The sequence below is a fragment of the Euprymna scolopes genome, chromosome 19 (assembly GCF_053919585.1).
Source record: "Euprymna scolopes isolate OS-2025 chromosome 19, ASM5391958v1, whole genome shotgun sequence".
Lineage (NCBI taxonomy): Eukaryota > Metazoa > Mollusca > Cephalopoda > Sepiida > Sepiolidae > Euprymna > Euprymna scolopes.
In genome coordinates, this window is record NC_136500.1 from 118,224,386 (window position 1) to 118,250,396 (window position 26,011).

General features: G+C 33.0%; 1 protein-coding gene and 1 long non-coding RNA gene across 2 annotated transcripts; both read right to left on the bottom strand.

Annotated features, from left to right (window-relative positions):
* Positions 1-1,131: 1,131 nt before the first annotated feature.
* LOC145240309 (uncharacterized) lies at positions 1,132-2,541 on the bottom strand. Its single transcript, XM_080103891.1, has one exon. The coding sequence runs from the start codon at positions 2,539-2,541 to the stop codon at positions 1,132-1,134; it is 1,410 nt and encodes a 469-aa protein (XP_079960017.1).
* A 12,904-nt stretch (positions 2,542-15,445) lies between these two features.
* On the bottom strand, positions 15,446-25,267 carry LOC145239905 (uncharacterized). The gene is made up of 2 exons (XR_013862393.1): positions 24,764-25,267; positions 15,446-18,272 (listed from the first exon to the last, which is right to left on the bottom strand). It is a non-coding gene; the product is annotated as an uncharacterized LOC145239905 (long non-coding RNA).
* Positions 25,268-26,011: the final 744 nt, after the last annotated feature.

Below are 26,011 nucleotides of genomic sequence, written 5' to 3' on the forward strand. Positions count from 1 at the left end.
CTTATATTAAATGTTTGTTGATTGGCCAAGGAGCTTCATCCTAGCCAATCAAAATAGGGCTTTCAGAAAGGAGAAGTGGTCGATATAATTAGTTTGAACAAAGGGAGGTAACTACTTTTTTTTATACTCTCCCAACAACAACAACAAATAATGCGACGATTGAAATCGTTGCATGCTATATAAAGGCAATCAGTTACAATATTTGTGATTGCTACGTAAAGTGTTTAAATTAAATTGTACAGAATATTCTGTTTAATAGAAATATTTAACAGGTAGAATATACCTTAATGTGTTAGGCATTATTATGGCCCATTTACAATGCAAATTTTCTTTTTTTTTAATAATAAATGTAATGTATAAATTAAATTGTACAGAATATTCTGTTTAATAGAAATATTTAACAGGTAGAATATACCTTAATGTGTTGGGCATTATTATGGCCAATTTACAATGCAAATTTTTTTTTTTTTTTTTAATAATAAATGTAATGTATAAATTAAATTGTACAGAATATTTTGTTTAATAGAAATATTTAACAGGTAGAATATACCTTAATGTGTTGGGCATTATTATGGCCCATTTACAATGGAAATTTTTTTTTTTTTAATAATAAATGTATTCAGGATTAGATGTGGATTTCTTGATCCTTTTAGGCCTGTAATTGGCCATTTCTTCTGAAGGTTCCGATGGGTCCCTACATTCTTCTATAGGGTGGGATGCAAATTCATCAGATTCCTCATCTGCTGGGGTGTCAGGAAAGTGGTTATGAGTGAGTGATAACTCCAACGGATATAAATGTTTGAGTCTATGTGTTTCCACTGCACCATCACCTCTTTTTATTCGAGCAGAACGAACCTTGCCATCGTTGCCACTAAATAGCTCAATAACTCTGCCCAGCTTCCAGAAGGGCCTGGACTTGGCCGGATTCTTGACGAGTATTACGTCGTTGATATTTATTTTATTGTGAAATTCGATTTCGTGTAAATCCTTGCAACTCTCCCTCAGACTTAGCAAATATTCATCGTGCCACATCTCTTTGAATTTAGATATTAATTCCTCTCTGCTTTCCAAGGTACTCACAAGGAGAGACCTAGTTATTGGTTCTGTCTCAACCAAACTGGGTGTGTCAGATTAGAAGGAGAGCTCACAGTTTATATTTGGATGAGTGAAGCAGTTGGGTGTTAAGGGAAGCAGATCAATATCGGTAGAGCATCTGTAGGTCAGAGGTCGAGAGTTCACGGCTCTTTTGATGTCTGATAGAAGGGTTAGAAGGTTAAAATAACTGATTTTAGATCGGCCAAGTGTTTTGAATAGGCATGACTTTATCACTCTGATCATTCTTTCCCAAGTACTTCCAACCCAAGGGGAGTATAAGGGTATTTTTATGTGTTTAATGCCAGCGCTTGAATATGAGTTACAGAACTCATTACTGTTTATGTGATGTTTAATTACATCACCACCTAAGGCTGCATTAAAGGAACGTGCATTGTCACTGTATATGTGACTGGGAACTCCATAGGTATTTGAAAACCGAATCAAGGCTTGAATGAAGGCTTGTGTGCTCATATCAGGTACAAGTTCAATGTGAACAGCCCTCACGTTCATACATGTGAAAATTAATAAATACATTTTATGAGACTTTCCATCTCTTTGTACCCAGATGTGACCTGTGTAGTCTATGCCTGTGTGTTGGAAAGGATTGATTAATCTAACACGGTGTTTTGGCAAATTTGTCAATTTGGGGTATTTGAAGGCTAGGCTGTTGAATTTCCTACAGGTATTGCAGTTAGAAATCACAATCTTCACAGACTGTCTTGCCTGTGGGACCCAGTATCCGGATAACCGCAATTTGGTCACTGTCGTACCAATACCCAAATGCCTGCATCGATTATGGCTATCCATAATCAGTAATTTTGTAAGAGAGTGATGTTTTGCAAGCAATATTGGATAGATTAAATTGTAGTCATATCTTGTCGAATTGGCAATTCTACCATCCACTCTCAAAATCCCATCAGAATCGATGAAAACGTTAAGATTCTTCACCAGCACTGGGATTTCCCTGTCAAGAGGATTCTTCAAATAAGCAATTTCCTTTTCAAACGATTGCAATTGCATCATCTTTATCAGGTAATTCGTGGCTGTCTGTTTTGGATCTGAATGTTCCTTCACTTTTCTGCATCGATGCACAAACTTGAATACGAAAGCAGTTGATCGACACAACTTGTTGAAGTCCGAGAACCTGTCAAATGGAATCAGTGGTTCCCTAACAGCTTCACTCAATGTATTATGGAAAACACTTTCCACATGACACTTATTTTCCGGGCTCAGACAGCTCAAAGTACTCGTAGGCCACTTCTCAGGGCAATGGGCATATTTGGATATTGTAGTATGATAATTGACAATTGTTTTGGAAATTCCACATCTCACAGGACTGACTTTATGAGGATATAAAAAGTGTTGTACACTACCAAATGGGGCAATCCCTTGAGGCAAATCCCAGGCCTGTCCATTCATACATTTAATGATTCTGGAATCCTCCATATGTCAACTCCCAGGATACCCTGAATTGTTATGGAATCACCCTGCTTTTCATTTGAAAATGCCAATCTGTGTTTCAACTCATTCAGGTTGGACTTCACTTGGCCAAAGCTGGCGAACTCAAACTGCATACTGAATCCATCATCGATTAAAACAGGAATAGGGAGTTGTTTCCCCTTTCCCACGGTAACGTTCAAGACAACCTGTTGAAATCACTTCATAGTCACACCCGCATAGGTCTTCATTATATAATCGGTTGGATCAGAATTTCCATCAGGATACTTCAGCTCCTTTAATATTTTCTTAGAAAAATATGAACGCTGACTCCCTGTGTCCAATAGGCAGTTAATAGTAGCTTTCTCAGATCCATAATTTAAAGAAATAGCTACAAAAGGCAATATGATTTCGTTTTCATAAACGTGAGAGAATAGAGAAACCACTCTCTTAGTGTTGCACAGGGGTGCAATATGCGCCTTTGAAAGGCATAAGCTGCACGTGAGGGGTGATTTGCTCTGGAGTCCAGGACAATTCTCACTTTTATGTTTTAAGCTGGAACATCCTGTACACAGTTTCAGCTGCTTGCACCTCTCAACTCTGACTTCATAAGATGCAAACTTGGTGCATTTTAGCATAGTGTGGCCACGTGATGTGCAAAGTTTGCAATATGCCCCAGAAGAGCTTGTAGTGAAATTCTGTAGAGCAGCATCACCATTCTTTTTTTCATAGGTCTTGACCTGCCCTTTATCATTCTTCGAGGGGTTTTCCGTAACCCGAAAAAGTTTTTTATTTCGAGACAGAGCACAAACTGCCTCATTGTAATTTTCAAAAATTTGTGTTAGAGACGGGTAACTCGTGCCCACTCTGTGGTTAATTTCCCTTCTCAAGGCAACTGGCAACTTTTCGTATATAATATGGCTGACCAGCAAAAATCCGGGGGAGTTCTCCTCAAAAAGATCTATCAGATATGAAGTCCTCAATTCGGATAAATCCGCTCTCACCTCAGCAAGGTATCGCTTCACAGCCACAAATTCAGGGTCATATTGAGGAGAAGTAGAAATGATCTGCTTGAAGATCTCACTTATTATAAAGGGGACATCCAGGAATTCCTTGGTCAGCAAATCCACCGCTACATCGTAATTACCATCCTCCAAGGTCAGATGGGAAACCAATTGCAAGGCATAGTCACTCAAATACCCTTTCAATAAGGCTAATTTTGCCCTGCCGGAATCAATAGACTCAGTACAGTTTTTGAATTGAGCAATACAATTTTTATATTCAAATTTGGAAGGATTGATTCCACTAAAGGTGGCACACTGCAACTTGGGGACAGAAAGCAAAGGTACAGAGGTAGGTTCATTTTTCCGTGATGTGGTGGGGTTTTCAATAGAGTTTTCAATGTCGGCAAGGCGATCATTAATATTAGCTCGAAAGCCAATTTCCCTCCTTTGCTCCTCAACAAATCCACACTCCCTTAAATCAAGTTCTGCTTTTATACACAGCCCTTTAATTTTATCATTTAAGGAGCGGACCTCAATCTGCAACTCCTTAATTATAGCTTCTTCCTCCCGGAAGGTTTTTTTTCTCAAACCTTCGTGTTCTTCCAACATGTCCGTGTTAAGGGAAATATCTTCCTTTAACACGTTTCTGGAGTCCATGAGCGCCCTAACACCCTTCATGTCCGGAAATCATCCATTTTACAGTTGTTTTGTTTTGGGAAATGACGATGGTTTTAAGTTGTTTTTTTTTTTTAAACAAGTTAAATTTTGTGGGAGTATTGTTGATAATGTCTGTGGATAGGCCGAGAAGAGCTATGGCCCTTGGACGGAACTTAGCATAAATGGAGTTATGGCCCTTGGACGGAAGTTTGCATAAGTGGAGTTATCGCCCTTATATAAGGAGGCCATGTTTATTTACATTCGTATGTACGACGCCACGCTCTTGAACGAATGATGCCTGCTTTACGCGAACTTCAGTCGGTAGAAAGTTTCAAACTTTTAATAATACAACAGGAAATATTATATTATTTGTTCGTTTTTTTTTTGGAAACGAAATAAAAAATGTTTTTTTTCTTTTAAAATGTTCATTGAATTTTAAACCTTTAACAAAGGCAGAAATATTATTTGTTCGTTTTTTTTTGGAAGCGAAATAAATTTTTTTTTTCCTTTAAAATGTTCATTGAATTTTAAACCTTTAACAAAGGCAGAAATACTATTTGTTCGTTTTTTTTTGTTTTTTTTTTTGAAGCGAAATAATTTTTTTTTTTTTCTTTAAAATGTTCATTGAATTTTAAACCTTTAACAAAGGCAGAAATACTATTTGTTCGTTTTTTTTTTTGGAAACGAAATAAAAAAAATTTTTTTTTCTTTTAAAATGTTCATTGAATTTTAAACCTTTAACAAAGGCAGAATTACTATTTATTCGTTTTTTTTTTTTTTTGGAAACGAAATAAATTTTTTTTTTTTTTTTTTTAAGAGGGACTTCTCAAATTGGTATTCCTTTTTCCATTTTCCTTGCAAATATCCTCAGGAGTTCAAATCTTCTCTTCCCTTTTATTTTTTTTTCTTCACAACAAGCTGCTAAACGTTATTTAGTTTTGCAAAATATGGCGATTGCCGGGAGCTGGTGTCTTGTTGAAGTAGGAAGTGGGAAATACAGAAATAAAGATTGCTGAACTCACACAAGAATTGGAGAAAATTATGTATATTAAATTGAAAATATTACAAAGAAAAGATTCTTGCAAAACTAATTGTGTTTGCGGCTTTAGAAGTCCAATAAAAAGTTCTTTATCATCCAAAAGTCTTGGACGGCTCCCTGAAAAAGTTCAATCAAAATTCGGCGGCAAATTTAGGAGAGATTTTCCATAGTTGTCTATAGGCCGACGATTGATTCAAAAAGAGGGCGAATCTGTTTTTCCAGAATTCTGCTGATTGTTCTGAATTCTGATGTTTGTTGATTGGCCAAGGAGCTTCATCCTAGCCAATCAAAATAGGGCTTTCAGAAAGGAGAAGTGGTCGATATAATTAGTTTGAACAAAGGGAGGTAACTACTTTTTTTTTTATATATCAGTCCAAAACAGATACGTACAATATAACCTTTTTTTTTTTTTTCCATATTTTCATTTTTTAATGTCTTGATTAAACTGTACAAGTACCGTCTTTTAATCATCTGGTAGTGTTTGGTGATATAGTAAGTTCGATAATGATGCAGTTTAACTCATCGTACTCTTCAGTTACATAAACCAGAAGTCGAACAACACGGTGATTGAATGATTATCGTCCACGTTCGTTCCGACTTTTTTATTTTCAGTATTAACTTTAAATATATTTGCGTTTATTTATTTATATTTTGCAAATAAAAATAATAATGTTATTGTTTTTATTTTTTAATATTGTTTTTTAATTTTTATTATTGTTTTTTTTTAAATAAATATATTTATTATCGCACAATTTTTTAAACATTTTGATGTTAAATATATTTGCGTTTATTTATTTATATTTTGCAAAGAAAAATGATAGATAATTTTATATATTTTTTAAAAATATTGTTTCTTCATTGTTTTTTGTTTTGTTTTTTTTTAAATAAATATGTTTATTTTAGCATAATTTTGTCCCGTTTTCTTCCTCATATTTCTGTTTCTTTAAAGTGCAAGTGGGCCGATTATCGTCCCCGTTCATAATAGTTCAGTTCAAACTTTTTTATTTATTTATTTTTTTCAGTATTGACTTTAAACATATTTGCGTTTATTTATTTATATCTGGCAAATAAAAAAATAATAATTTTGTCGTTTTTATTTTTTCAAATATCGTTGTTTCATTGTTTTTATTATTGTTTTTTAATATGTTTATTTTCGCACAATTTTTAAACAAACTGACTTTAAATATATTTGCTTTCATTTTATTATATTTTGCAAATAAAAATAATAATTTTATTGTTTTTAATATTGTTTTTTCATTTTTTTATTATTGTTTTTTTGTTAAATATATTTATTATCGCATTATTTTAAAAGCATTTACGTTAAAAATATTTGCGTTTATTTATTTATATTTTGCAAATTGATATTGTTTTTATTTTTTCAAATATTGTTTTTCATTGTTTTTTATTGTTTATTTTTCTACTAAATATTTTCATTTTCGCACGATTCATAAAAATACATTGTCTTTTAATAATTAATTAAATAATTACCTATTTACATGTGTGTTTTTGTCGAATGAAGAGTTATACTTCTGAAAAAAAAAGTTGAGACAAAGTGAAAGGAATTTGGAAACATTTAAACTGTTTGATAGAACTAGTGCTATGAGGAGTAGTTAGAAACTTGTAAGAGTGTGAGTCGGCGTCCACCAATACATAATCGGGATTTATCAATTTTTAAGACGGACGTTGCAAGTGCAGGAATATCTATAAGTTGAAAGTAGAAGAGTATCCGTGGGACCGTTACAGGTAAATTTAACGAGATCTCAGCTTTACAGAAGGCTTCCACTAAACCGCGTTATCACACGCACAAAAACTATAAAATAAAAAAAAAACATGAATAATGCCGGAAATTAACGACACTTGATAAAGAACTCGAGATTGCTGCAATGCTGCAATGCAGCATTGCTGCATTGATATGAAATAACATTTATTTATTTTCTGGTTAGAAAAATATTAATTTAACTCGTTTCAAAGTCAGTTTTTGTTTCTTGCAACGATTGTTCAGACATTAAGGTTAACTTAATGTGTATCTCATGAAAATGGCATGAAACTAAAAATTACTGATTTTTATGGACAGAGTGTCAAACGTGGTTTGGACGTGGTTATTTCCTGAGGATAAAAAAGTCAGTAAACCATGTAAGCAGAATGCATGTTTCTGCGCGGGTGCGCACGTGTGTGTTCATCCCATAAGAAAGTAGTAGTTCAATAAAACAATGTTAAAAAGAAGATTGAAATTATCATTCAGTGTGGTAATTTTCCATGATGAGCATTTAAGGTTCATTTGTTTTTCGCGCACATTGAAGACAGGGAATTTTAAAGCCTTCCAAAGGCTGAGAAATGTTTGATGCAGTCTCACAGAAGCCAAGAGAAGAAACTGGAACAAAACTAAACTGATTTGTTTTTCGTGGGTGACTCCTCATATACGAGTGTTCTCAAACATTCCCGCCTATTTGCTGTATCACTTTGCATGGAACGCATCATAGTTCCTTTATTACATGTTTGCAGATAGGGAAATTGCAACAGTGTGCGATTGCACATTCCCATATACGTAGGCATTGAAATGGTGATTGCTATGGAATGTTCCTGCCGAAGATTTGTTCTGGCCATATGTAGTGGTCGCTACAGGACGTCATACTTCTGAAACCCCCTTGATTTAATCTATTACCTGCCCTTTCTGCATCATCTATGAAATTGTTGAGGAAGTTTTACTTATAACTGATATGTATTCTCTGGAATACTGCATGAGAGTTATATTGTTAGAAACAAGTGACAGCATAAGTTTTTGTAACTAGTGCGCGAGCCTTTTCTAGTCTCACACAAAAACACGCGTTCACACCTCAAGCCATATTTCTTGTCGCATACATACCCGCACACAAACATACGCGCGCATATATTCACGTTCGCGTACATACACTCACATTCACGTGTATATACACACATGCTAACGTACACACATATACTCACACACGTGCACACGTATGCACACAAGGACAACGTCACTTCCCCTTTCAAAGGAAATCCACACATACACAAAAGACCACCGGAAACAAGTATAAAAGTAAGAGACAAGCTGTTTCCAGCCTTTTCAGACCAGCCTCCTAGCTGGACAGTCTACGGACCGACAGCGTGCCTTTTTGGCATGCGCACACGCGTGTACCTCATGCCACTTGCTACTATGTGGGGCAAAAAGCTAACAAACAGTACGTACACTTTATACACTTTCTATCTCTATAACCTGGATTGACTTTCTCACTCTATCTCCCCTTCGGCTTTGGTCCATAAACACAGACATGTGCGCGACTCTCTACTGAGCTTAACCCTCTTTTTCTACAGGCCGGCTTGCCACTTCGCGTTTCTCTATTGCATTCCCCTTGCCTCCCACGCGCGCAGTCGTCAACGGCCGAATTAACACGTGTACACCCAAGACTTTCATTTCTCAACAGAAAATAAACGACATGTTTATTTCATTCCAGCATTTGAGTTCTTTGTTTCCTTCCTTCAATTCATTTCATTATTTTTTCTTGTAGCGAGTAAGGGTATTCATATCCTGGTCCGCAACACTAGTAAACATTTCATTAATTATTCTTAAAATATTCATATTTTTTCGAATTATTAAACATTCATTAAAACATCACATGCCGTACATTCATAAAAGTAAAGTAACTTATTTGTAGTTTTACGTATATTCTGATATTTTAATACAACTCCAAACTTTAATGAATGAGGACGATAATCATTAACTCGCCACATTATTCGACTTTCGGTTTACGTAACAGAAGAATACAATGAGCCAAACTCAATGGTTGTTATTAGTTCCTTGTGGTAGAATGATAGAGTTTATGCTACGATAGTAAAAACAAACTATTACATTGCTTGAAACACAGAAAATAATAGTAATAAGTAAATTATCGCAGGAATAACTTACACAAAATGTTGTGTAATCACCAAATGTTTCAGAATTTTTACCAAACAAAACTTCCTGTTTTAATTCAAAATAAATAAACAATTTAATATGCAAAAACATTGAAACATTTTTAGACATTTTTTATATTAAATATATTTTACAGAAATAAGTAATACTTGATTATATTTTGTATAAATGTTCTTTTAATTGTTTGAATCTGTTTTTTTTTTTTTTGTATTATAAAAATATATTACTTTATTAAATATTTCTTGATTTCTTTATGTTATAATATTACAAAAAATTAGCGCATGGAAGCAAGAATGACAAACGAAGAAGTTTAGTTCAAACTTTTATTGAGGATCTATACATTTCTAGTAGATGCTGTTGATATTATCAGGATGTTCTGGTGGTGGTTAGAGCAGAGACAGGGACGTTGATCGGCTGCTTGGAATAAGGATAGTGGTCGGTCGGCAGGTTCTAGGTGATGAAGGCAAGGTAATCTGGATAGCTGCTGCGGGTGTCTTCTCAAATGAAGTTGATGACGGTTGGCTACTGCTGATGCGGTTGCTTGCGATGCCGCTGGTGTTAGGTGAAGTTGGCGATGGTTGCTTACTACTGATGCTGTAGCTAAGGCTGCTGCTGATATCGTGGTGATATCGGCAGTAACTGACTGCTGCTGATGCTGTAGCCAGGGCTGCTGCTATTGTCGTCTCAGACGTAGTTGAAGACATGATTGACTCCCGGTGTTAATGCGTCATTTTCATTAAAGATTTGTGTTAGTTTTGAGATCTTAACCTGCAGCAAAAAGTCATCTGTTTGGGGTTATGTTAACTTGTTCGTATCCGATTGAAGCTCATAAAGTCGTGGATCTATACGAGTAAGAATTATACTCTCATAGTTTTCCATGGTTGAATTATTTGTGTCGATGTACGCGCAGAAGAATTGTTGGTTATGATATTCATACTTTAATTTTGATTCTTGTTTTAGATGAATGGTTCCGTCTAGTGGTTTTCTTTGCTGAGATGACTTGCTAATTATGTCGTTGACGTAGGCACAGAAAAAATAGGCTTTGATGCTCTCATGTGCATATGGTATGTCTGTGCACGTTTTAGCGCTGCCATTGCTGTCACTATCATTGTTCCTGCTGATTTTGTGTTTTTTTTTGTTTTTGTTTTTGTTTTGTAAATATGGAGGAATTTGCAATATAACATTTATATATTTTTAGAAAATTGAATAAAACGTTTTTGGTGTCGCAGAGTTAAATTTTTAATATCAAAGATTTAACATGCTTGGCATTTTTTTCTGGCACTAGTTTTGTCGGTCACCACATTCTTGGAAATATTTCATGTTTCCTTATATTTTGTTTGGTTTTGGCACAAATGAAAATATAGATGAAAATCTCACAAGTTTATCAAAACTTTGGAAGAGCAAAAATTGAGAAGTTTGTTAACAAAAAAATACTTTCATTTACATTTAAAATACTCAAAACATATGAGATTCTACTTTTTAGGCGATTGTGTGTGAGCACACTGAAACTTTATTTTAGAATTTAGAATGGGGGTTCAGTTGTGCATATAAATATAATGTAAACTGATCCCATTTCAGTAGACTTTTTAGCAGTTAAGTAATTTTTATAATTAATTCTAAGGCCGATCAGCAAAATCATAAAATCACATGTAATTGCTATATTTTTCGTATTGCCACCCGTACTTAGGGTTAGTAGTAAGAAAGGAGCGTGGTTTTTATGACTTTTAACACTACTATATATTAATACGAGAGCGTGTGTGTTATTTATTTTGTGTGTCACGATTACATCAAAGTGACTGTTGTTTAATTATGGATTCCCAATTCTTATAATAAACAATTTTACGAAGAGTTCTTCGTATGTTTTGGTTTTGGTTTCGATTATAGCTGATGGCTCTCAAGTCAATTATTTTCTCATAAATAATTTTACCAAGAATTCTTCATAAGTTTTGATTTCGGTTTAAATTATACCTGATGGCACTTAAGTCATCTATATTTTGGGACCCGGAAAACTCGTTCCTTTTTGCCAGGTAGGAAAACTGGTCCCTTATTGAATAAATATTAATTGAAAACACATTCACTGGAAGGAGATATTGTTTTTATTATTATTTTTTTTACTCTTGTTTTAAAAAAATTAACTTGATCATTGAGTCAAGACACGAAAAACGAAACCATATATTTATTTAAAAAAAATACTTTAGTTTTAACATTTTTGTGTTATCATTACAAAACAAACATAAAAGAAAGAGAACACGAACACACACACACACACACACATATATATATATATATATATATTATACTTCTTTTTCTATATCCGGCATAATCGCGTTGACACACCGGTTCTCATCAGATCACTGAAGTTAAGCAACGTTGAGCCTTGTTAGTACCAAATGGGTGACCATTTGGGAATTTTAGGTGCTCTATGTGCTCTCCGCTTATCTCGGCATTTGTTTCCAGTCGTCCTGTACTTCACTTGCCACTGGTATTTAACCATGTCGTCTCAGAAGAGGTGTGGTTGGAGATTGCGCACCTCCTGCCACAAAAATTTAACGCGTAAGCAACCCTTCGTGGGTATCCTTAGTCTGTCCAAGACTGAAGGAGCCTGTTCTTTTTATTTTTATATATATATATATATATATATATATATATATATATATATATATATATATATATATACTTTTTTTTCTATATGTGGTTATAATGTTATGTCAAAGAAAGTTCTACAGGTGTTCGTGTAATTGTTGCTTTTAAACTCGTTAATATTTTTATTTCAAAATAAAGCATAACAGGTACTTCTAAATCTTTAATATTTCTTTTTATGATTGTCGCCAGATGAAATGTTGTAAGTTGTAAAGATCAAAGTAAAATACAAGAGAACACGGCGGACGTTGGGAATCTGAGCCTTACCTTATAAATTCCACAATTTTCACTTTTTTAAAACTTTTTTCTTGTTAATATCATCCAATAGAGACTTATATATCAGATAATTAAAAAATACTTTTTAAAATCATTTTTTATGACTTTTCATGGCTTGTTCAGTTTTCTATTATAACGTTGTAGTAAATTAAACACGAACTTAAGGTCCACGCGCACGCCACCGGAAGTTAAAAAAAGGCCAACTTCTGCCCAGAACACAAATTTATAGTTTACCAACTGCTTGCTCTCTGTGTAACTCGCTCGCATTTACCCTTTACATCCTGTTAAAGGACAGGTAACTCTTTTATGAGTTAGTTCCCTTTAATTCCAACATTACAAAACTTTATATTAAATTGATATTGCGTATCTTGAAAGAGGAGGAATAATTCCGTTCAATTTTTAGATGCAGATCCAACAAAACTTGTGATGATATTATTATGTTACTTAAATCATCAGTAAAGAAGCATTGCGTCACAGTCTATTACAGAATATTCATTAGTGGGAAATATTATAAAATACATTTACCGACATCCTTATTTGAACTATGAATTGGAGAGATAAATCTTCGCAGAAAATAAATGTAAGTTATTCGTCGAAGGCTACCAGATATTTTGCATATTTTAGAAAAGATGTATCTTTTATCGATTAACAATGCCTTACATGTTATTAGAGAACCTTCTTTTCAATCACTGGAACAATTACATACACACCATCGACCACATTAGTGTAATTGTTCCCCTCCTACAGTGTTATATAGAAAACCCAGTGACAGAATATAACCGTAACAAAGTGGGAAGGAATTGTAAAAAGCTTCTGGAATCAAGTTTATACATGAAAATATGCCTCTTATTCAAATCCATTTAATGTATTTATTTGCTTCCCCACCAAAGCAAATTAGGCACAAGGCCATTTTTAATGTGGGATAAAAACCAGCTCCCATAAAAGTAGGAAAAAAGGGTGCACTCTGGTTACCAAAAATAATAATTGTCCCAGCATAGAGAGTTTCCCCTCCATTGACTGGTACAAATTATCTTAAGTGCAGCATCTGCAGAACAGATACTACACTTTGATCCCAGCCCGAAGGCCAAGAACAACAGAAAAAAGGCAAGCCTAACTTGAGATTTTGCATTAGAAATTCTCATTTTGCCACATGCAAATACCAAAGTGGAGAGAATCTTTAACCAAATAAACATTGTTAAAACAAATTAAGGAATCAAATGGAAGCAAAAATGACAAATGCCATTTTAGGGACCAGAGCTGTTCCTAAGTAAACTGACAAATGTTTTACAAAATTGTGTTACCAAAGGATGTTTTTAAAAAGTTCTAACAATGGAAACTCTTAAAAGCATAAAAGCAGACGCTTCTGAAAAGCACAACCAAGCACAAGCATCTAACAGTAGCGCTAGGTGTATCAGAATTTTGGGGGAATTTTTGACACCCCTAACACAAAACTGCGAATAAAATATGAAAAAACTCGTAATTTTTCTTTTTTTTAAAGTTGGTTGTTTATTTTCTTTATGGAGTATACTTCCAAAATAAACTATTAAAGTTGCTTAAAAAATAATAGAAATATTATTTTTCATTTTTGAAAAAAAAAAAAAGAAGAGTGTTTATAAAGTGCTGGCGTGCCTTCATGCAGCCATTTTTTACGTAATGAAATCAACTGAATTTTACGAGTTAAATATTTTTTAATTTTTAAAATTTAAAAATCTATCAAAATTTTTCTATTGACTCAATTTTTACGATATTTTCAGGGTCAATGTGAAATTTTATGCTCTTTCCAATAAACTGAATATAATATTTTAGAAAAACGTTTTTTTTTATTCACGCCCCCCATTTTGAAATGTCTATTAAAAAGTAAATAATTAATTTACTCACCAAAGTTTTATATATCACAAATTGAAGATTAAAGATCAATAAATAATATATTCAAATTTAAAACAGCAAAAAAGTGTTTTTTAGAAATTTACCTGTAAAATCCAAAGTGTTAAACCTTTTTTTTTTAAACCACGTTGTTTTTTGTTGTTGTTTTTTTTTAAAATGAAACCTTGGTCCTTGCTCCTTTAATTGAAAAAAAAATAGGGTTTGAATTACATTTTTCGAGTAGTTATAAGCTTGGAAAGACAGGGGGTCGAATTATTCAATATTTTTTCACGCATCAGTTTCTGACACACCTGCGTCATGAAATTTAAGTTTCTATCCAGCACATTTTCACATGAGTTACAACATACTATACTACAATGTATTTTGAATAAATTGAAATATCAGTTAGGTAGGATTTCTTTGTTTACATGTAAAATTGAAATGTTGCCTCATTTTGAATATCCCTGGCAAAATAAAGGAAAATATAAATGTTAAGAGTCACCCCTGTAGTAAAATAAAAGATCACAACAATTAACTACAAGAAATACTTCTTGATGTTCTGCTTTAAAATAACTTATACCATTTTAGAAAAAAAAGGTTTATATAAAGGTTAATAAAAAAAAAACAGAATGTAAGATACATGAATGGGCGTTAATATGTAAGATGGCGCCCCAAAATAATAACCCCCTCCCTACGTCTAAGTGAAAAAGAGTAAAAAATACATTTTTGTCTTCAATTTGTTTTCTAGAAAAAAATATTTATTAAAAAAGCTTTACAAACTTTACAAAAATATGACGTACTTTCAGTAAGTCAATACGAGTCCAAATCTTTTGAATAATTTGAATTCGAAAGTGATTGTTTATTTTTTCATGCATCACATATTTTATGTACACATAAGTAGTCTTAATTTGCTTTTCTGAGAGTCCATTATGTATATATTTCAAAATAATGAAATAAAATATATCTACTTATATGCAACTCCAGTGATTTTCGGTCTTACAAAATATTATTAGATGTAATAATGTATATAAGACAACTCCAGTGAAACAAAATTGCTCAAAATACAGGATTGAGCAAATGAATCAAAATTTAGGTATTTTAATTTTATGATTTTGAATGGTTACCTTCAAATATAGAAATTTTTATTGTTTGAAAACAAAGAATACAATTATATAAATCTATTTCCTTAACCCATGAGTTTTTGATGCTTATTCATCTCCTCAGAGGAAAAATATTAGCAAATATTTTTGTTACAGGAAAGGCTGTCCCCTTTCTTTGTAAATAAGAACATTAGATAACAGAAAATGAGATTAGGATAAGCCGAGACTCGAACCTTGTAAGCAATGTTCAGAAACTGGAATGTTAGAATTTAGCTATGGTTAAATTCTATTATAAAATAGATATTGTTGGTATTGTAAAAAAGAATTGATTGTTCGTTTTTTATGAAAACTGAATAAAAAATGTCAGCTAAAAAGAATGAACAATACAAATTAAAAATATATTGTGAAAAAAATAGGTTAGGCTAAAAAATAGGTCAGTTGAGAATTCTTTGTTTGCAGGAGTGTGTTTTGGACGAACGTGTTCTTAGCCACGTGAGTTGGTCACATTTTGGAACCACACATCTGACGTCATAGCAATAAGGGAATTCTCAATATAGGAGCTAGAATTAGTCCGATTAGAGCAGTCGGGGAGTTGAGGCAGAATAGTTGAGTCTGCTAGTCAGAGAGAGAGAGTTGGTGTTAGAGCCATTTGGAAGCAAAGGAAAGAACATTAAACTATGTAGATCCCAAATGTGAATTCCTGACGTCATCATCATTCGACCAGTCCAATGAAAGAAAGAATCACCATCGATTTTTGTAACTGTTGTCTTCATGTCATCATTCCACAAATTGAAGGTTTAATCGTCTTAATATGAACTTTATGTAACCCTTACAAGAAATGTATCTCTCCTCCTCTCTAATACATGTTATAAGAATCCACAGAACTGTATGTCTCTCCTCCTCATCATTGTTATATAAATGTCGCTGTCTCTCTTCAATATGAATGTCCCCATCATATCTCTTTTAATATGAACTCAGCGTCATCCTTTAAATATGAACCCCCACTACACAACATTTTTATTGGTTTGCATCTTATTTGCTAAAAGCAATAAACATAGAAAATGAAAGTTCTTTTTAAAACATTTAAGATACATAGGCTAAGGGAAGTGGATATTGAGACAGAAAAAAGATATTATAATTTCAATCCAGAATAACTGCTAAATCACTACATGGAGAATCTTGGTAGTAAGGAGGTGAAGAAATAAAATAATGATTTAGCATTCATTCTGGATTTAAATTACAATATCCTTTTTCTGCCTCAATGTCCATTTCCCTTATTTGTATCTGAAATGTTTTTTTTTTTTAAACTTTAATAACTTTCATTTTCTATGTTTATTGCTTTTAGCAAATAAGGTGCAAACCAATAAAAAATATTTCCTAATATTTTTCCTCTATTTTAGAAATTCAAACTGATATTTTTTTAAAATGTTAACAGTAACTTTTGTAGCGATTGTTTTTATCTTTCTTGGCCTTGATTGACTGCTTTTATTACTCAGTTGTTAAATGTCATAAGTTTTCCTGTGTATCTTTGTTCATGAGCCAAGTTGTGTGATGATGAAGATATTCATAACATTCTTATTTCTTTTGATCTCGCACAAGACATTGGTGTTTTGCTATTTCCTCCCTCACTGTTTTAAGAACCTTCTTTCTTTTTCTTTTAATTTTCTTTCTTTGAAGATTGTAACGCTGGGTATGGGGTAGCAAAACCAGCTGCCAACATTTCCCGGCTTGTTATTAAAATCAACCGAGAGCTCTTTTTAGTATCCTCGTTGTTCTCTTAAGTGCAATCGTCTGAATCTCTTTTACACTTGGTTCACCAGGAATATTAGTTAGGTAGGACTTCAGGTTCTTCTTCAGAAGCCCTGTGGCACCTATAATAACTCGTATAATTGATATCTAAGATTCCAGTTTCTTTTCATATCATACAGGAGACCATGGTATTTGTTTTTTTTTCTCTCTTTTAGCTCTGTTCAGACCTCCATAATTAGGGACACTTCAACCACGGTTGCAACTCTGACTTATTCCATATAACTACGTTAGGTTTCACAGCAGCATTTTCAAGGTAGGTGGCTGTAGAGATTATTAAAATTGAGATATATTTTACAATTTTCATATGATTTAAGTTGGATTTCATCATAAACTTAAGCTCATGCACTTGATAAGAATACTTCAATGTTCTTCCACTATCTCATACATTTCAATTAAGAAATATTTTATAATTCTAATCGTCTCTTCAAGTTGTATTGTTTGAATCGCATTTGGTTCATCAGGTAGTTACAAAAATTGTTGAGTTAAGTTTTTCCTATAATTACTGGAATGATAAAGATATTCCAATGATTCCAGTGCTTTTAGTGTTTTCTCATATGTGTTGTCAAACCTGACTTTTGTGCAAAAGAATTTCCACATACTTCACATGAATATGGCTTTTCTCCAGTGTGTATTCGTATATGTTGCTTTAGATGGTACATTTTTGAAAATGATTTATCACATATTTCGCAAGAATATGGTTTCTCTCCAGTGTGTGTTCGCACGTGTTCATTTAACTGACAAGTTTCTGTAAATGATTTATCACATATTTTACAACCGTAGGGCTTATCTCCAGTGTGAACTCGCATATGTTTTTTCAAATATGAAATCGTTGTAAAAGAATTGTCACACAGTTCACAAGAATATGGTTTTTCTTTAGTGTGTATTCTCATGTGTAATATCAAGTCTGACTTCTGTGTAAAAGAACTCTCACACATTTCACAAGTGTATGGCTTATTTCCAGTGTGTATTCGTAGATGTCGTTTAAGATGGTCTTTTTTTGAAAATGCTCGATCACATATTTGACAAGAAAATGGTTTCTCTCCAGTGTGGGTTCGACTATGTCGATTAAAATCTCCTTTTCTTACAAAAGATTTATGACAGATTTTACAATCGTGAACTTTCTCTTTTGTACGTTTTAACTTTGGCATTTTAAATGTGGATTCTTTATCGGGGAAACGTCAATGTGTATTCATATATTTTTGGAAAATATAATTTCCTTTCAAAATATTGTCTACTTAAAGTTAATTTTCCTTAGAACAAACTTCATTTACTTATCTTACTTGAGTATCGTTTCAAATTAATTTGCCTTTTTTTCCAAACCACAAATTGCTGAATATTTCAATTGTCGATATTGTCACTTTTTCTGTTCTTTCAGTTAGAAATCAACATGAATTTAAATAGATGCTTTCTTCCAGCTGCATTATCTGTAAAAAAAAGGAAAAACAAACTTAGTCTTAAAATATTATTAAGACAATCTACATTCTTAAATTAAGACTTCACTAATGCATGAATTATCAGACATACAAACTTAATTGTTCAACTAGCAGACATTAGCATTTAAGGACTCGGACTTTCCATTTTCAAAGTTACAAAACTTTCGCTATTTCAGATACAAAGGAGGTGTTTTTATAATTCTATATTTTAAAACGTTATTTAATTAATTATCTCTGAAATAGTCCCAGAAAACTAATATTTATATGTCAAGAAATTTTTATAATTAATTTATTTAAATTCCAAATTTAACTGAATTTGCCAGTTTCCACCGTCAGTGCGAAAACATTTTTCATTATAACTTTTTTTTCCACATGTAATTTTTTTTTTCTTTTACAGATAAACTTTAGTCTTTAATTTCTCAAACACAATTACAAAGTAACCGGAAACATAAAAAAATAAGCTGGCTTCAAGATCATGTCCCCTAATCATTTTATGCTATAATAATGCATGTACCTATAACACCCTCTGATAAGAACTATCATCTTTAGGCAAGTATGTCCTGATTAGAAAATACAAGTCAATTTTTAATAGCTACGGGAAAAAAGACAGAGTAAAGATAGGGGGTGCATAGTTTTGAAAGCTGGTTTATCATAATACTTTTGTAGGTTTCCTGCTACTTTTTGATTGCATTTGAAAGAATAAAGATTAATTCACAGAAGAAAAAAATATTTGTACAAGTGAAAAAAAAAAAAATCAAATGCAAAATATTTTCAGGACCGACAATTTCAGATAAATAAATTGCAAAAATCATTTAAAATATAAATATTAATTTTCTATGTTTATTTTAAAGATAATTAGTAAAATAAAGTCCTATGATATTGAATTAAATAAATAAAATACCTTGTTTGTACAAAAAATAGCGAGGTTCTTCCCTTTGCAGAATCACAACGAATGGAATTTTTAAAACCGAAAGGCTGTCTGAAAATGACGTCAGGTATTTAAAAAAAGGTAGTGGGTGCTGGTTTTTTTTCTTCCTTATCCGCACATTCATATACTCCTATCATGAATATTTATATCATTTTTTTATGTAATTATTTTTTTATGTTCCTGCTTTTAAATAAAAAAAAACAAAAAAATATTTATTTTTCAGGTTTATATAAAAATTATATTACGTCGAAAGTTTCACATTCATGCAAGGAAGGAAAATATTAGAATCTTACATATAAAAATGATACGAAACATGTCATTTTAAAAAATGTAAAAATATTTTTTGGAATTATAATTTTTTGTGTGAAAATATTAAATAAACAATGCTTATGGATTTTGTCTTTCAGACTCACTTCCTCATCTTCGGTGTTTTTTCCACTACGTTTCAGCCGTATGATCCTTCAGCCTTCTTCAGGTGTATCTCGAACTCGGGAACTGTTTTATGGAATTTCGAACCCAACTCTTTATTGTTACCATATTATTGGTACCATGTTCTCGTTCCATTCAGGTCGTCCCTGCTGCTACTGCTTAATGCTGCTGCTGTTGCGTCTATTGCTGTCACTGCCACTGCTTTCGCTCAGGATTGAACTCAGCACCTTCGAGACTTACAATGTCTGTTCCAACGTCTTAGTCGCCTCGGCCATGGCGATAGACGCAGCAGTAACAGCATTAAGCAGTAGCAGCAGGGACGGCCTGAATGGAGTGAAAACATTGTACCCCCGTAACAATGAAGGATTGGGTTTGAAATTCAAAAAAACAGTTCCTGAGTTTGAGATACACCTGAAGAAGGCCGAAGGATGATACAGCTGACACGTAGTGGAAAAAACACTGAAGATGAGGAAGTGAGTCCGAAAAATGAAATCCATAATGAAATCACCTCATCCCAGAACTATAGACAATTAATAAACAATGCTTAATTCACTGATAATATTGGTAGTTCGAGAAATTAATTTTTAGAGTTATATCGAATTTATTAATACAAATTTTAGGGGCTTTTTTCATAATGTTCCTATAAAAATAAAAAAAATTTTTTAATTGTTACAATTTACAATGCTTTATTTTCACAAAAAATAAATTCATGCATTTTTTTTTACTACTGAAAACCATAACTTAAGTGAAGTTATTTTTTGTTTAAACAAAATATTATATTTCCACTAAGATTAAGAATAAATAAATAAATAAATAATGAATTTATTATATTCCTTGATCATTATTTGATAAATACTGAAAATTTCATTAAAACTGGTTAATTTCCTGATGTTTGGTGAATTTTTAAGTAAAAGGGGTGGTCAAAATGTTTATACATTTTGAGCATCGGTTATTAATTTTGCACGTACCTCATGTCTATAAACAATTGTAATCAAATATTTTTTTGTATTAATTTTGTTATTCTGAAATCATTAGAAATATACTTTAATATAAAACATAGGTACAGGCAAAAATGGGTGGGCAAAAATAGGGGGACCTAGTTTGGAAAGCCGATTTATGATATTTCTTTTGTAGGTTTCCGACTACTCTTTGATTGTATTTGAAAGATTAGAGACTAATATTAATTTCCTAAAAGAAAAAAATATTTGTACACATGAAAAAAAGGGTGTTAATACGCTTACTGATCCACACTATTTTTTAAATTGTATTTCCAAGTTTAATTAAAGTTTTATGTTTTTTTATTCAATTGTAAGGTTAAAGTACAGAATAGGTACAAAACACCCTCCCCCTCCCCATGTTAAGAATGGCTTTTTAAATAATAACGTTATTATTTCAACACGGATCAATAAGTGCACTAGTACAAAAAAAGTTATGAAAATTGTTTTCATAGCGAGCTAACCAATTCAGCTAAATTTTCAAGTTAAATAAATTCATTGTAAAAATCCTTTAAAAGATAAATATTAGTTTTCTGGGTCTATTTCACAGATTAGTAAAGTGCTAAGATATTGAATTAAATAAAAAAAAACACCTTGTTTGTGCAAAAAAAACAAAAAACAACTTAATTAGCCCTCAAAAAGCAGGTAATTTACCGTTCACCAAAAATGCAAAAAACTAAAAAAAATTTAAACATGATTATAAGGAGGCCCAAAATTTCAGCCAATCGAAATGCTGTTTCAAAATGAAGTCATGATAGTAAAAGGAAGTAAGGGTGTTAGATTTCTTTTTTCCCTCAGATGTGCATCCATACATTCCTATTCTGAAGTTTGTATCAATTTTTATCATTTTTTAATTTAATTATTTTTTATGTTTCTGTCTTTTAATTAATTTTGCTTTTTTAATTATTGTTCGAGATAATATAAAAATTATGTTACGCTGAAAGTTTCACATTCTTGCGAGCAAGGAAATTATTAAAATCTTGCATATAAAAATTATGCGAAATCTGTAATTAAAAAAAAAAAAGCAGGAATATTTTTGCTATTATAATTTTTTTTCTGTGAAAATATTAAATAAACAATGCTTAATTCAATGGTAATATCAGTAGTTCGAGAAATTCATTTTTCTTTGAGTTATATCGAATTCATTAATATGGACTTGAAGAGCTTTTTTTATCGTTACAAATTATGATGCTTTATTGATATAAAAAAAGGAAAAATAAATTCTTGCGTTTTTTATTTACTACTGAAAACTATAACTTTAGTATGTGGCAAATTTTCCTTGTGCTGGGCTTGAAATAGGAGAGAAAGTAGATTGCCTTGTTGCGACGTTCTAAGGTCTGGAACCACTAATGTGCGTCCAACATCTCCACCGCTCCAATGCCAATGCCTAAAAAAAGCAAACACGCTCCCTATGTGGTATTCTGCTGCTTTAAATATGAAGCAGGGGGAAGCATAACGTGAAATTACATACACATGTGAACCATGCATGCCTAAGAATTAGAAGATGGCACAGCAGATGCCCAGAGAGGCAGACGCTTACATAATTTCTCACACATTCTCGTCTCAAGACACAAAAAAGAAAAAGGAGTCTTGCAATATATTTCCTTTTTCTTTTTTCCAGAAACCAAGCCCCTAGGAAAATGCCTTAAAGATCACCTCACATTTAAACCCCCGCTAGTCTTGTCTACTAGCCGACGCAAGATATCCCCTCCCCGCTAGTCTCGTTTACCAGCCAATGCAAGATATCTCCCCCATGCTTGTCTCGCTTACCAGCCTACGCAAGATATCCCCTCGCTAGTCTCTCCTACCAGCCGAAGCAAGATATCCCCCCCCCGCTAGTCTCGTTTACCAGCCAACGCAAGATATCTCCCCCCTGCTTGTCTCGCTTACCAGCCTACGCAAGATATCCCCTCGCTAGTCTCTCCTACCAGCCGAAGCAAGATATCCCCCCCCCCCGCTAGTCTCGTTTACCAGCCGACGCAAGATATTTCCTCGCTAGTCTCGCTTACCAGTCGATGCAAGATATCCCCCACCGCTAGTCTTGCGTACCAGTTGACACAAGATATCCACCCCCACCCCCCGCTAGTCTCACTTACCAGCCGACGCAAGATATCCCCCCCCCCGCCTAAGCACACCAAATTTAATTTTAAATTTCTCCCTAAAAAACGACGACTTTCTATATACAGGTCGACTGAATTGCATTTTAAGTTCTTTTAAAAGTGACAATTTTTTTTTTTAAACAAAAGCATTCGTCTCGAATCGTAGATTCATAAATAACTCGTTTGTAAGCGACTGCTTTTCTTTTTCTTTTCCTAAAAGACAACAGAATTTCACTGCAGAGTCCACGTTTAAAAACGACCACTTTTTAATACATACAAGTCGACCAAATCGTATAAAGCTCCTTTAAAACGACTTTTTTTCAAAACGAATTCGACTCGAATTGTCCTTTTATAAAAGAATTCCTTCATTTAAAAGCGACGATTCTTTTTCCAACACAACAGGATTTCATTTTAAATTCCGCATTGAAAACGACTTGCAGGTGCACATAAAAATTATCCCAAAGTCTGAGTTTCGAACACGTGTTTAACTTCATAGCATCAAATTTTAATGACGACAATTAAGAAGGACAATTTAAAAGGACGATCCAACGAATCCCTGTAAGAAGTCACAGAAGATTCTCTCTGAACCTGCAGGCTGTTTAACTTGATATTCAGGGTCCTTCCAGGAAAGAGATACACGCTGGCAGGCATTCAGGCCAAGAAGACGCCATCACAGAAATTAATTCAATCCGGTATATAAATTACCGATGACAACCTGTTGCAAAATGTGGCAAATTTTCTTTGTGCTGGGCTTGAAACAGGGAGAAAGTTGCAACAGAGCAACCTGTTGCGACCTCTAAGGTCTGGAACCACTAATGTGCGTCCAACATCTCCCACTGCTCCAATGCCAATGCCTAAAAAAAGCAAACACGCTCCCTATGCGGTATTCTGCCGCTTTAAATACGAAGCAGGGGTGGGGGAGCATAACATGAAATTACATTCAGAAGATGGCACAGCAGACGCCCAGAGAGACAGACGCTTACATAATTTCTCACAAGTAAAGGTATTTTTGTTTAAACAAAATAATACATTGTCACTCAGATTTAAATAAAAATAATTAGTTCATTATATTCCGCGATCATTATTTGATAAATACTGAAAACTTCATTAAAATTGGTTAATTTCCTGATTTTTGGTGAATTTTTATGTAAAGGAAATAATTACTCACCTCTGGGGAGCTCCGGCAACAGAAAGTTGCTTGCTTCCTTATGTTAGCTTTTATGAGGGCTTGGGCGCATAATATCACGTGCACGTGATTTTTCCTTTCGTGTTCAAAAGCATTGTTCTATTTAAGGCGACTTGTGACAGAGACAAGTACCTGTTTTTTTGTGAGTAACGATCATCTAATACGAATTATCAACTAAGTGACCTTGTGGTCGCAACAGACGAATCTGTTGCAACGTCGTCAACAATCTTTCAGGGACCGTATCCTGGGAATTCGCCACATAAGTAAAGGGAAGGGGTAAAAATGTTTATACATTTTGAGCATCAGCATTCATTTTGCCCGTACCTAATAAAACAAATCATTCGGTGATCCAGTGGATCACCGAAGTCAGTGGATCACTGATCCACTGACTTTCTGGTATTCACTTATTTGAACAAAAATAAAGTTTCAATACGGAAATAAATTTTCGCTTAAAATATAATCTCCAAAGAAAATAAATTTTCGGTACTCATGCACTTATTGATCCGTGCTGATAACGTTATTATTTAAAAAGCCATTAACATGGAGAGGGGAGGGTGTTTTGTATCTATTCTGTATTTTAACCTTACAATTGAATAAAAAAAAATACCATAAAACTTTAATTAAACTTGGAAATACGATTTACAAAATAGCGCGGATCAGTAAGTGCATTTAGCACCACATTTTCTTTTAATTATAGTTTTTTTTTAAGAGTTAAATTTAATTAATCTCAGTTATCGGTATTTCCCCTCTAAATAGTTGCTTTTCACGTCGATGTAATATCTTCAGAAAGTTAAGAAAAACATATTTACAAAAAGGTGAAATAATTAAAGTAATATTATACTTACATTCACTTGTTTGATGGAAATATTCGTTCATGTTTTAAGGGTTGCATGCGAGTGTTTTATTTTGAAGGTTTTCTATTACGTTTTTTTTCCCCAATCTTTCTGACACTCATAATTTTGTTATTACTTTTTGTAAAGATAATTGTTACAATTTTAGTTTTGTTTATTATTCTGTTATTAATGTTGATTAATCGTTGAAATCTTGCTTTGTGACTTATGAATTACATACTGAACAGGACAAAGACTTTGTTGCGTGATTATGAGCCGGAAAGTAAAAGTATATTTAAAAGTTTAAAAAATAATAAATAAATAACAATTTTAAAAATTCGGATCACACCAGATAGGTTTCGCTAGACTTTACGAATATTCTTTACATATTTTTGCAATGGAAAATGACATTAATTTAAAATAGATTATCATAAAAACACCATTTCCATAGATTCTACGTTGCCGTAATTTAAAACCGCAGCGGAAGTAGACGATCATAGAGAAATTCTCGTACTCAAAAGATCGTTCCGGTGCTTGTAAAAACCGGTGAAAGGTGAAAATCTCACATCGGCCTAAAAATGTTCCGCTACTAAACCACGACGATAACGAACGGATTGCATGTTTTAGTTAAAAATCAATAATAAGGAAATGATTTTGATCCAACTTTTATTTAGAAAAATATATGGTAAATATCCAAATACGCTACAACAGAACACCGATCACTCTAATAAAAAAAAAAGGTATTTTATAGGTAATTGAAGTCGCTGACAACGAATCTGATAGTCAAACTTGGGGCAAATTTACCGTTTGCATGGTATAAACCCCTGAACCCACACGAACTACTTTCCACCATTTTGCAGCTTCCGTTTACGCTACGTGCGCGCTCTGTAGCATAAACGACGTCTTCAACAAGCAAACTACCTTCTCACATGGCGTACAAATCTTCCGCGGAAAATTTGAAATTAGATGGAAAAGAAATGAAGCAATTAAAGAAAAGCACACCAAGGGGGGGGGTGTAATTTAATTTTTTTTTTTTTTTTTTTTTTTCCAGAACATAGAATTTTCTAATTTTCAAAAATACATTATAGCACTTTTTGGGTGGAAAATTTAAAATTAGCTGAAAAAGAAATAAAACAAGAAAAGGAAAGTTGCGGAAAGGAGGGGTAATTCATTTTTTTTTTTTTTTTTTTTCCTGGACATAGAACTTTCAAAAAACGGTTAACTAAACTGCGGAAGCACCTATTAAACCACGTAAGTTCTATA

Bases quoted from the DNA above. Each gene is read 5' to 3' on its own strand.
- LOC145240309 (XM_080103891.1), bottom strand. From the start codon at position 2,541: ATGGAGGATTCCAGAATCATTAAATGTATGAATGGACAGGCCTGGGAT.